The 12495-nt window shown below is 40.7% G+C and overlaps 1 protein-coding gene across 4 annotated transcripts in view; it reads right to left on the minus strand.

The window, feature by feature from the left end:
* MIB1 (MIB E3 ubiquitin protein ligase 1) overlaps window positions 1-12495 on the minus strand; it is a 104599-nt gene that overhangs the window by 21324 nt on the left and 70780 nt on the right. For all 4 annotated transcript variants that reach the window (XM_006139056.5, XM_006139055.5, XM_006139057.5 and 1 more), the window contains exon 15: window positions 4286-4447. In XM_006139056.5, the coding sequence (XP_006139118.1) occupies window positions 4286-4447 (162 nt within the window). The remainder of the gene's footprint in view (window positions 1-4285; window positions 4448-12495) is intronic.

Raw genomic sequence — 12495 nt, forward strand, 5'->3', positions numbered from 1 at the left:
ATGTATAAGAAAACAGCTTCTTTCACATTGAGGGGCATGAATACAAAGATTAAGGCAAGATCACACAACATGCAGGCCCCATTTAAGTCAGTTCTGCTGATATTAATAAAATGCAATGTTTATTTGACTTCCATCCATATAACATTACTTTTTAGGAGCAATGACAGTCCAGGAATTTAACGACTAAAACACATATCAACAGAAGACCATTATAATGACTTGCTATTGTGGAGAGTGATCCCAGTGGAGACCATGTTCAAAGGATCCCACCCATGGGCCATATGTTGAGCCCCATGTAAACCCAAACCATACCGCGGGCCACAAACGGGTCACATGTGGCCCACAGCCCATGAGCCATATGTTGAGTAACCTTAGATTAATTAATTAAAGGCAACAACATTTAAAGACACTGTTTATATACAATTAAATCAAAACAATGCAATCTCTGTCCCCTTGTATTCTGGGGGTCACTGAGCCAGTGCTCCCCAAATCTCACCCTAACTCTGTCACAAAGCTTAATGGTAGAACATCATTCCTCTCCATTTTCTTTATGCCTGTTTTTCTCATTATCCTGCTTTGAACAAACTGTTAAGGAAAAAAATTCAAGGCATTTTGTCTGAATGTGTATCCATTAGGTCATCTTAAACAAACGTTAGCCCCTCAATAATAAAGATCTTCTGTAGATTTAAAACTTTCGAAGTAGGAACTAGAAGAATATAGGACTTAACATTGAAAATATGTCTATACTGGAGGACTATGGACAGCTGGAGAACTAGAAGGATGCAAGTACCAAGGGGGGAAAAAACCAAAGAAATGAAAGAGAAAGTGATTTCTCTTTCTACTGTGACACATTTTGAATTGAACAGTAAATTGGGAAATGAGTAACGTATGAAAGTAACTACTATAAAGAATACAAGAACAATATTAAATTATATAACAGTCAGCTATGGAACACTCAACAATTTAACACAAAAACGTTCATATTAACAAGTTCTAAGATCAACGGGAACAGAAACTGGTGACAGGGTGCATAAAAATCTCATGAGGATTTTGGTTTTTTTTGGAGAACTTGCCAGCCAATGTCATCATGTATGGAAAAACAAACCAAGACCCTTTACCTCACAGGGCTGAGGACATAGTAACCCCGTTGGTCATGACGATATGCCGGTGAAGGTTTGGGAGGAACAATAAATATTTATTGAAATATTTAAATCCTACTATAGTAGTTTTATAACTGAATTAAGAATGTATTTTTTCCTAATATTCTTATTCACAACTTTTTAATGTTGAAAGGAATACCCTTTTTTATACATCTAATTTTACTTCTCTTTATTTCCTATTAAAAGTATCCTAAAGTGGTAACTATTAAAAAAATCATCAGGTACCACACAGATGATTTTCTGAGGTAACATTTACCGTATATACTCGAGTATAAGCCGAGTTTTTCAGCACACTTTTTGTGCTGAAAAATGCCCCCCTCGGCTTATACTCGAGTCAGCGTCTCGAGAACTGAGGCGGGCGGGCTCAGCGCGTCTCTGCTGCCGGCCGGGTCTAGCCGCGTGAGCCCAGAGCTCCGGCCCCGGTAACCGAGGCGCTCAGGGTGGGGGGCGCTGCCGGGAGCGGGCTGGGCTCCGTGTGTCGGGGGCCGTCGCTGCGCTCGGACCCTCTGCCGGCCGCTTGGGTTGCGGGTGCGCCCGCAGGTGCTGCTCGGAGCCAGCGGCCTCGCCCCAGGGCTGCCGGCAGGGAGGCTCGGGGAGCAGCCGAGAGGGGCTCTGGCCTGGGAAAGGTCCGGGCGGGGGCGGCGGGGGCTGAGCTGGTTGGGCCGAGTGTACGAGCGTCTGTTCCCGTGTGTGACTGGTGCTGGCGCTGGGCGCTTTCTTGCAGGCGGCCCTTCAGGGGCTCATTGGATTGGCGGGAGGACTTTGAGCGGGAGTTACGGTATTTTTGATACCATATTGTTTTTGTTGACCCCCTTTTCCACTTACAGAGCTAGGTTATTGTTTTTCTTTGAAATAAATATTCATGTAATTTTATTGGTATCTATCTTCATTTTTTACATTTACCAGTAGCTGCCTCATTTCCTACCCTAGGCTTATACTCGAGTCAATATTTTTTCCCAGTTCTTTGTGGTAAAATTAGGTGCCTCGGCTTATATTCGGGTCGGCTTATGCTCGAGTATATACGGTACATCCCCATCATATTTATACAGGTTGGTATGTAACTAAAAATAATGTATTAATACTGCACAACGCATTTAGTTTTGAACATATGCTTTTTTCACTACAAAACTTTGGTTTAAACTGTTTCTGGAATATTATGTTCAATTACAGTAAAAATGACTGACTACTTAGCAAATGTAGTATATTGTGAATAAAATATTTAGCAACAGAAAAATAGATTTTACTTTTGTTTGCATTTCTTAGCCCTGCAAGAGCCAACACAGACATGAATGTGATACATGAATTCTACTCCTGGTTCCTGTAGGAACAAAACTGTTACCCTGAATTGCATGGTAAAATTCCATCTTATACCTATAAAACCCTACTGTTTCATCAGGTTTTGTAGAGTGATTGGAAAAGGGAAATTCTGCTTTAATCAAGAGAAAGGTTGCAACTGATGTACGTTTGTCTCACAGGTTTTTTATTAGTAGAGGTTAAGTTGAATGATTAAGGAAGAATTCCGCCCAACTTTCAGATCACAGGAGATTTAACAGAACTGATTAAATGCTCCATTTTTTATTTTAAATTGAGTTAGTTTAATCTACAGTCGCTGAAAAATCACTGTTCACCAATTTCATCTAGAATGCTTTTCAAAGCTAAACTGAAGTGTAAGGTTATCATTTAAAACAAGAGTCAAGAATTTTTACTGAGGCACTCCGTAACTACACTATGGCATGTTTATACCTCACTCATCACTTTACCGGTAAGTGGATGTGTAAAAATATTTTGTGTACCAAGTGCAATAAAAGCAAAAAAATCCTGAAATGTAATGTACACACAATAGCAAATATACACATTATAGTGAACCAATGGTAACACAATATGTCATTTTAAAATGTGATTTGTTTTTAAAAATTAATCACCAAAGCACTTAATATTCAAAAAGGACTAGACTAGAACAAAATTCTAAAAATGAGGTAATATATCAATTAAGAGGATTTATTCCTTTAAAAAGATGTATGTATCTAAGAAATAAACTGCAATTTTATCACAATAAGATAGCTGTCTTATTTATCTCTCTCTGCTTCTTCCTAGTATTGATGATCATCCTTAGTTTTTTGGGCGTTAGCAATTGAACTTTGTTCTTTGTTTTTCATATTTGGTGAGACACCAGCCTCATCAGAAGAAACTTCTGAAATGAATTTGTCTGCACATAAATATAGTTTACTAGCTAACATGATTAAACTATAGCTAAATACAATTAACCTGCATAAATTCTCAAAGTTTTGGAGCTAACACACAAAACATAACACCTCAAAGCCACAAAGCCATGAAAGATGTTAAATCAAAGCACATTTTAGTCTTAATCTCTGTACTGTATTAGGTTTATTTGTTTCTATTACAAAAAAATTCTTCCCAATTCCATACAAGTTGACTACCAAAGAAGAGTATGTTAATATTTTTGTGTGCATACCCCCATTTCTTTAAAACAGATGAGTTAATGTGTAAGCATAAAAATGTGCATGATTTCAATATGGCTAAATACAGTAAAACCTGTGTTATCTGGCACGCCTGGGGATTAGGGCATGCCGGTAACTTAAAAATTCTCGTTATCTGAGGGGGGAGGAAAGGAGCCATGCAGGGGCCAGGATGTGGCCTGCTGGGGGTAAGGAGTGGGCACAAGCCCCAGAGGGGGAGGGGATGTGGCCTGGTGGGAAGGAAGCCGAGGGGTGAGAGGCAGAGATGGAAGGGGAGGAGGAGAGAGCCGCGGGGGGGCTAGGCTGGGCTGCCAGAAGCTGTGGGGGGAGCGGAGATGCATGCTGCTTGCTTCCAGCTGCCGTTCGCCTCTCCCCCAGGTACATGCTCGTCTGAGGAGTGGCCCGGCACTTAAATGGCCAGTTTCCTTTTTTTGTTTTTTTGTTGTTTTGCTTTTCCCACCGTCAGAAATTTGCCAGTTTCTACAGTTTTTAAGTTCTGGATAGCACAGGTTTTACTATATGTAGTTTGGTGAAGAATGTCTCTAAATCTGTGCTGACAGGTGTAGTTCAACGGTACAGAAACTTCAGACTAGACTACAGAAAGAGGTGTACAGGAAAGAAAGTAATAAATAAATGAATTGTATTTACTGTGTTCTTTGATGGCTCCCAAGCAGTATCTACCTTGCCCACATCTTGCATGTCTTGGAGCTGGCGAAGCTGTGACAAAGTATGATGTCTTAGGGCTTCATGTAGGGGAGTATCTCCATCTTTATCCTGAATATCCAGTTTAGCACCTGCACGGACTAAGAGCTGAAAGAGAAATAATTTTATTTAGATAAAGTGGAGTTTTCCTTGTCTTAAGAAAAAAACATCATTGAAAAAAATCAGTTATTTTTAGCTACCCAAAAAGTCTGAAAATGAAGTTCTGGTTATTTACAGTCACTGGCTATGTCTAGACTGCAGAGCTTTTCCGGGTTACCAGAGGTATCCTGGAAAAGCTATGCCACATCCAAGGAACGTGTCCACTTTTTCGGTAAAATTTCTGAAAAAGTGGACATATTCTTTTACCATCCCTGTAATCCTTGTTCTACGAGGAAGAAGGGATGTGCCTAAAGTGGAGGTTTTTCCTGAAATTTGGTGCCATGTAGACAGGCCAAATTTCGGAAAAGCCTCTTTCGAAAGAAAAGCAGAAAAAGATACGCAAATTTGCGTATCTTTTTCCGACTTTTCTTTGCAGTGCCATTGATCAAGACATGTTGTCCTTATGTGGATTCCACTTCAGGTGCAAACACACTCCATGCACCTGAGAATGGAAGACTTTTCATTAGCAATGTCTGATGGCCTGTGCTGGTGTCCTCTATCTCTGACCTGAGAGCACAAGAGGCAGCAAGGACCAACTATGTCTTCATTTTCTTCTCTACCACAAATCACGTTACAAAGTAATCCAAAGCAGAGGAAAAGGAGGGTGAGTTATGGCATACATGTAGGGATCACACATCTCAAACTTCAGTTATCATAAACTAAGTAACCAGAATTTCCCCTCTTAGTGATGGGCCCCAACATATACTCTGCTTGAAGTGACTCACAAGCTATATTTATTGGAGAGAAAGATACCGCAGACTTCAGGACCACTACACCAAAGGATGTGTCTGCTAGCAAAGCTTGTATCAGGGCACAATATCAAGTAAAGGTACACAGAGAGACCCATAATGCTACTCTACAAATTTCAAGAAGGGGGACTCCATAGAGAATCTACTAAGGTGTCACTGTCCACGCATAGGAAAAGCTGGATGCAACCTGAAATCCATTTAGAATGTCTTTGTGAGGAGACTGCTTACCATTTAGTCTATTCAATAAAAGAGATGAAAAGCTTTAGAGATTTCCTTAAGGGTTTGTCCTCTATGCAAGGAGTATCTAAAGAATAAGACCTCCAGTCTTCTCTAGTGGCATAAAGTTTGGGCAGTAATCAGGGCCCCTGGGGCTCTTTGTATATTTCCAAAAAGGAATGTGGAACAAAGCGTGCAGCCCAGGACTAGCGGGAAGCCCCGCTGACTCCGGGCTGTAAGCAGGTGTCTGCTTTGAAATGTACAAGAGTCTCCAGTGGAGGGAGGCTCTTGTGCATTTCACATCCACAGCACCCTCATGGAGCCTGGGGTCAATCCTGGTTCCATTGAAATGCCGCTCAAAGCCAGGATTGGCTGGAGAGTTCCCTCGGCTTTTCAAAAGGGCTCCGTGTGGCATTTCAGCGGAACCTGAGATCAGCTGGGGACTCCCAGCTTCCACGTTTCAAAGGGGCAGCGCAGCACAGCTGAGCCAGGAATCAGCTGTGTGGCAGCTGCCCCTTTGAAATGCCAGCTTGGGGTTTCAAAGTGGCAGTACAACACAGCTGATCCCCAGCTCAGCTGTGTGGTGCTGCTGCTTTGAAGTACCCCTTCTTCCCCCCACCACCTTTGATGTCTCTATGTGACAGAGGCAGCATGGGGGGGAATTGGATAGTCGCCTAGTCCTTATCATGCTTAGTTGTGACCTTATTTAAGTGGAATCAGGAGAGAGTCTTTTGAATCAACAGAAAGTGCAGCCTGAAAGAAGCCTTGTTGTTAGAGAAAACTGTAGGATGGGTCGGTCATAAGGGTCTCCACGATCACCTACTCTTCTAGTGGACTACTGTCACAAAGTCCACCTTCATAGACAGATGAAGAGGATTGAAATGAAAGATTCATAAAATATTAGAACTCGAAAAGACCTCAACCAGTTATTAACTCCAGTCCCGTGCACTCACGGCAGAACCAAGCACCATCTAGATCATCCGTGACAGCAGTTTGTCTAAGCTGCTCTTAATCTCCAATGATGGAGATTCCACAAGCTCCTTAGGCAATTTATTCCAGTGTTTAACCATCCTAATGTCTAACCTAAATCTTCTTTGCTGCAATTTATGGCCACTGCTTTTGTCCTATCAGAGGTTAAGGAGAATAATTTTCCTTTCCTCCTTGTAACACCCTTTTAGGTACTTGAAAACTGTTGTGTCCTCTCTCAGTCTTCTCTTTTCCAGTCTTCTCTGTTCAATCTTCCCTCACAGGTCATGTTTTCTAGACCTTTAATCATTTTTGATGCCCTTCTCTGGGCCCTCTCCAATTTGTCCATATCCTTCCTGAAAAGTGACACCCAAACCTGAACACAATACTCCAGTTGAGACCTATCCAGAATAAAACAGAGTGGATACTCTAAGTACTGACAATATGAAATCAAGATCCCAAGTTAACATAAGTTTTAGTACCAAAGGAGAGATTTTTGGCAAGGCCTTGCAAAAAGTTCAGTCATACAGGGGAGAATACTCAACAATGTTTTACATCTTTGGTGGAAGTTTAACACCTGCCAAGTGTACTAACAGCAAGCTGAGAGACAGATGCAATCATTTTTAAAGAGGAGATAGTACGCAATGATAGGAATCTAAACCCTTTGGAAATATCAGATGATGCATATAGCAGATGAAAATTTACTCCATTTTGGAGCGTACCAGTTTCTTGCAGAGACTTTCTGCTATTCTTGATGATGGATTGTACCACCTACGAACATAAGTTCCTGAAACTTGCTGTCCATTCAAATACTGGGCTGTTAGATTGAACAATGCTGGGATTGGAATTGAAAGATCTTTCTTTTATCCTGACTCAGCAGGTTCAGAAACTGCTGGATTTATATGCACTGTGTCTTTCATGTTACCCAGAGTCACTGCCTTCCATAGCAGACAGGTATTGATTCCCTTGGCTATTTGGATCACAACAATCTCCACTGTAGATTTCCCCACTCCATACTGATTCCCTACTGAATGGTAGCTGTCTGTGTTGCAAGCTTCCACAGGGCAATTGTCACTTGCTTCTTCACTGTCAAGAGTGGGTGTACTGTTGCACTTCAGGGTGGGGGAAAAGCAATTCACTAACTATTACGTTACATATGCATCCATTACAAATGCATAGTTCTGCAGCCACTGCGGATCATCTCATAGCTGCATCACTATGCAGTCCCACCAGTCTGTGCTTGTCTCACAGTACCAGAACCAGCATTCCACTATGTCCAGAGGATCAAATGCTGGTGGCGTGTGCTAGTCACTCAACAGAAGTGCTTCGCAGAAGAATATGTTTATGGCCTTCTGAGACTCTTCTTCATTCTGGCAGACCCTGGATACACTCTTGACATATTCCAGCATTAAGCACACCAAGGTTGACATCATCATCGTAATGCTTTGATGCTCAATGGGATCCATGATGGGTTTCATGTTTATGCTGCTATGGCCTGTATGAGCATAACCAGGGGGGAAAAAGGACACAAAAAGACCGTTTGCCGTTGCTTTCAAGCAGGGATTGGGGGAGATGACTGCATTATGAGACACTGATGACATATACCCAGAACCATCCACTGCACAGTTTTGACCTTAGCATGCACTAGGAGCATAATTCAGAATTCAAAGGGACACTGGAACCATGGTATAGCTACTCCCAGTGCATCACTGTCAAAGTCAATAGTAGCCACCCTACAGGTAATGCGCTACTTTGAACAATGTCAAATTCTTGTGTGCATGGGGGGAAATGCACCTTAAGTGACTGCTAAAAAAATACAACCTTATCTTGCAGCGTAGGCATGGCATAACTCACTAAAAGTTATTTACAGAAAAAGAAATTGGAGAAGGAATGCTAGTAAAGCTGAAGACCCTGAAGAGGATATGTTTCATACCCTGGGCAGTACCAAGGAACTGGAGAAGTGACTGGACTGTGTCACCCATTGAGATCTCAATTTAGAGGATAGTGAAGTAGAGGGCAAAGGCATAAAAAAACATCCAGGCTCAGGTTGTAGCTACAGATATGATTCACAGCTGGTGTACATATGCTCATGCTAGCTTGATGAGAACTGATGTGAGCTAATGTGAGCTAGGGATGTTAAATTTAGATTAATTGGCTAATTGAATAGTCGATGCAATTTGTATCAACTATTTGATTAGCCAATAAAGGCGCCTCCATCTTTGCCACATTTAAAAAAACAAAGCGCTACAGGGAGCACAGGGCTATCAGGGGACTCAAGCAGTCTTCTGCTGGCTCTGTGCTCCCTGCAGCATTTCAAAGTGGCGCGCCACATGGAAGCCCGGGTCAGCGGGAGAGTCCCCAGCAGACCCCGGCCTCCACACAGTGCTGCCGCTTTGAAGCATTCCCTCTGCTCCCCACTGCCCCCCGCTGCCTCTTTCTGATAGAGGCAGCGGGTGGGGGGGGGGGGGGGGGCAGGGGAGGAAGCAACTAGTAGACTAGTGTGTCAATCATCCAATAAGCATTTGCTTATCAGATAGTCAACTAGTTGTTCACATCCCTAATGTAAGCATATGTATATCAACTGGGAATCACATCTCTCGTGTGTACTGCAGAAGCAGCTACATGCACATGGAGCACATGTGTAGAGCCCTATGCAGATACAAAATCTGTATCGTATCTGCATCCATCTCTGCAAAAATGAGCTGTGGATATCCGCATCCACATTTGCAGATGCAGATACCAGTGGATGTAAAGCAGATATCTGCGGAGTTCATGTACCTTGATTGGAATATGCATAAGCAGAATCACTAACTGAAATAGAGTATTCAAATTTCATTCTGTATTTTCCAGACTTTGTATTTCAATTCTAATTAGGATTTTTGTTATACTCTAATGCTTTCCATTTTGTTTCAGGAGGAACTTGATTTCAAGCTAAAACTTTGACGGGGAGCTTGGATAAAAACTATGCCAGAGGAACTACACCAGGCTTTTTAAAACTTGAGAGATATCCTACAAGTAAACAGTCATACTTCAGTATCAGTAGGTTAGAAATGAAGGGAGGATAACAAGGAAATCTCTAAGGGTGTGTCTAGACTACAGGTTTTTTTTTTTTTTTAAAAGTAGCCCTTTTTTAAAAAAAAACTTCACCTGCGTCTAGACTGCAGCCACGTTCTTTCGAAAGTAAATCGAAAGAACATGGCAGTTTTTTTGATCACGGTAAACCTCATTTTATGAGGAATAACGCCTTTTTTCAAAAGTACTCTTTTGAAAAAAGGCGCTATTGAATACAAACTGTATTTTTTCGAAAGAGCATCAAGACTCTCTTTCGAAAAAGTAGCTTGCTTTTTTGAAAAATCTGCTTGTAGTCTAGATGCTCTTTCTCGAAACAGGCTTGTAGTCTAGATGTAGCCTTAGTGGTTTTCATAATATTGTTCATAATTTTTACATTTTCACGATACCTGTCTTTACGTCTGTAAAAACGGCCCAAAAAAATCAACAAAACAATTAAGCACCTATGTACATCTAACTTTATTCAACAAAATAGCTAAACAACTGCTTCAAGTTAAGGGTAGGCTTAAACCCCATTGAAAGCAGCAAGATTTAAGAATCTTCTTAAAGTTAAGCAGGTGCTTAAGTGTTCTTGTGAATAGAAATGGACTGCTGAATCAGCACCTCCATGATGAGAGAGTATAATTATATCCCTCACTGGGGCTTGAAAAGCTCACTTGTAATGAGTAAGTAGAAAGTTTTATTTGCGAGTGTATGGCCTGAAGCCGTAAATCTCCACAGAATCTAAGGTTCAATTAAATTTTTTCTTCATAATAGTTTTCTAGTGAAGTCATTCATATGGCTTTAACATGTATGCTTATAAACACACATTTCCAAGTAAATCCAAATAAAGTCGAACTCTAAGAAAAGAAATTATAAAAATAATGAAGTTATCCAATATCATTAGTAACTTATACTAGCACTTTACATTGTAAAACAACCAATTGCTGAAGAACTGAAGAATTAACCTATCTCCAGATAATAATTGAATAAAGAATTCATAAGAAATTAAACTGCTAGTCACTATACTTGTGAAGGTAATGGTCAAACATGAGCCAATGCAGCACTACTTTCCCTAATGCACAGAAAGATCACAACAATGTAAAAAACAAGATCATCAATTTCACTGCTGCTATTAAAAAACCTGTTGGTAGCCGTTAAAATGTCAAAACATTAACTTCAAACTTCTGGGGGTTAGCAAAGCCATGAATTGCAGCAGAGACAAAAAGACCCAAAAAGCAAACATTTGAGAAGGAGCAAGAGAAACTCCAGTTCTATGATTCTATGAAACAAAACTCCCCTCCAGCAGACAGGATACTCTTTGAGATGGGTAAGATAAAAGACAATTTTCATACACACAATAGCCAGAAAGGTTTAGAGAAAATGAGACACCAGACTTCTAAAGCCCTCTTTCCCTTCTAGAGAGAGATCTGGAACTTAAATTTCTTCAGGCACCTACTAGCCAGAAGGAAGTATGCAAGACTGCCCCTTCCTACTCCCGAAGCAGGATAGCAGCTAGGTAAAAAGCCCTATCATCCTCCCCTTTACTTAGCAAATGGTGTAAGATTGCCTTCTTAATGAGTTCTCTCTGTATCTTATAAGTGGGCCCCATCCTCCTTTCCTTGTATTGCTTTCTGGTAGTCAGTGACTGGTATGTTTTTCTCAAGCTATTCTTCTCACATGGTTGGGATGGGAGGGGGGAGGAGAAGGTGGAAACTTGCAGAAGTTTCTTTTTAGTTACTGTTGGAATCTGCTCTCCTTCCTTGCAGAATGAGCAGAAGTAAGCTATCTATGCCCTACATCGATCTCAGGGCAACCACAGAAACCCAAAGTCTCTGCTCAACAGCCTGAGCCACTCTTTCCTACAACAGCATGGCTCTTAAAAGAACTATACTATCCTTAACTGCTACTTCATGCATGAGGCTACACTTCTGGAAAGAACCCAGTAGGAATTAATAATGTCAATTCATGGGAGCCAATATATTCTTTGTATGGCTGCGTAAGTTATTTTAGGATTTTTAGTTAATCCAGCTTTGAGGTGTGGATGCTCTGCATGGGTTCCATTTCAAAATTCTTGGACATAAGCACTCCAATCTGATCCACCACACACTACTACTTCAACATGTCTACTCTCCTGATCATATTAGATTAGCAGCATTGTGCCCACAAGGTAGCATGCCAGCTCTAAAAGGGTGTAGAAGCTCACCAAATATAAATTTAGAATGCAAGTGGCATTGATTCTATGAAAAATATTCTTCTGGCGGTAAGAAGTTCCAGATATAGGGCCATATCATATGCTACACTGCAATGGTATCACATCTGTCAACACTTGTGGGCAAGATAAAACGTTTTCTAATAATGATAAATACAAGTACAAGACAGACAATATCTACCTTTAGTCACAAGGTATTTTAAGTTTAAAAAAAGCTAGCTAGCTAAGGTTAGATCATAGGAATAATGGCAAAGCTTGTGTGTATCAAGAGTTCTTTACATTGTCTGTGTCTATCTTATTGATGTACTATGATTTTTATGGTCTAAAAATGGTAACCTGTGTAAGTCTGACATCTGGATATCTCAATCTGCAATTTGGTTCAGTATATCACCTAATGATCTGACCAACTAAAATTTCCACTGCAGTTTAAAAAACAAAAATGTATTCTTCCTACCCATCCTAAAGTAGTATTTCATTTCTATCTGGAAGTAACAGCTTTTCAGTAAAGTGTGAGAGTGCTATATAAAATTAAAATAATTACCCTATATGCTAAATATCGATTTCATTGCAACAAGCAGTTTGGGGCACACACAATTTTAAAAGTAATCTAAATATGATCTGAGTGTGAACAGATGCAGTATTTTCCTATTAATCAAAACAAATATTTGGGACTAGCTCCAGTGCCTCTGTTACTGCTCATGGCTTTGCCCAGGTGCAGGATGAAAACTGCCCTTATTAAAAAGTACTAAACAGCTACGAAAATGACAAGAATCAGTGGCAATACGTGTATTTTTCATCCTAGGAAA

The sequence above is a fragment of the Pelodiscus sinensis genome, chromosome 2 (assembly GCF_052426305.1).
Source record: "Pelodiscus sinensis isolate ZL-2025 chromosome 2, ASM5242630v1, whole genome shotgun sequence".
NCBI lineage: Eukaryota > Metazoa > Chordata > Testudines > Trionychidae > Pelodiscus > Pelodiscus sinensis.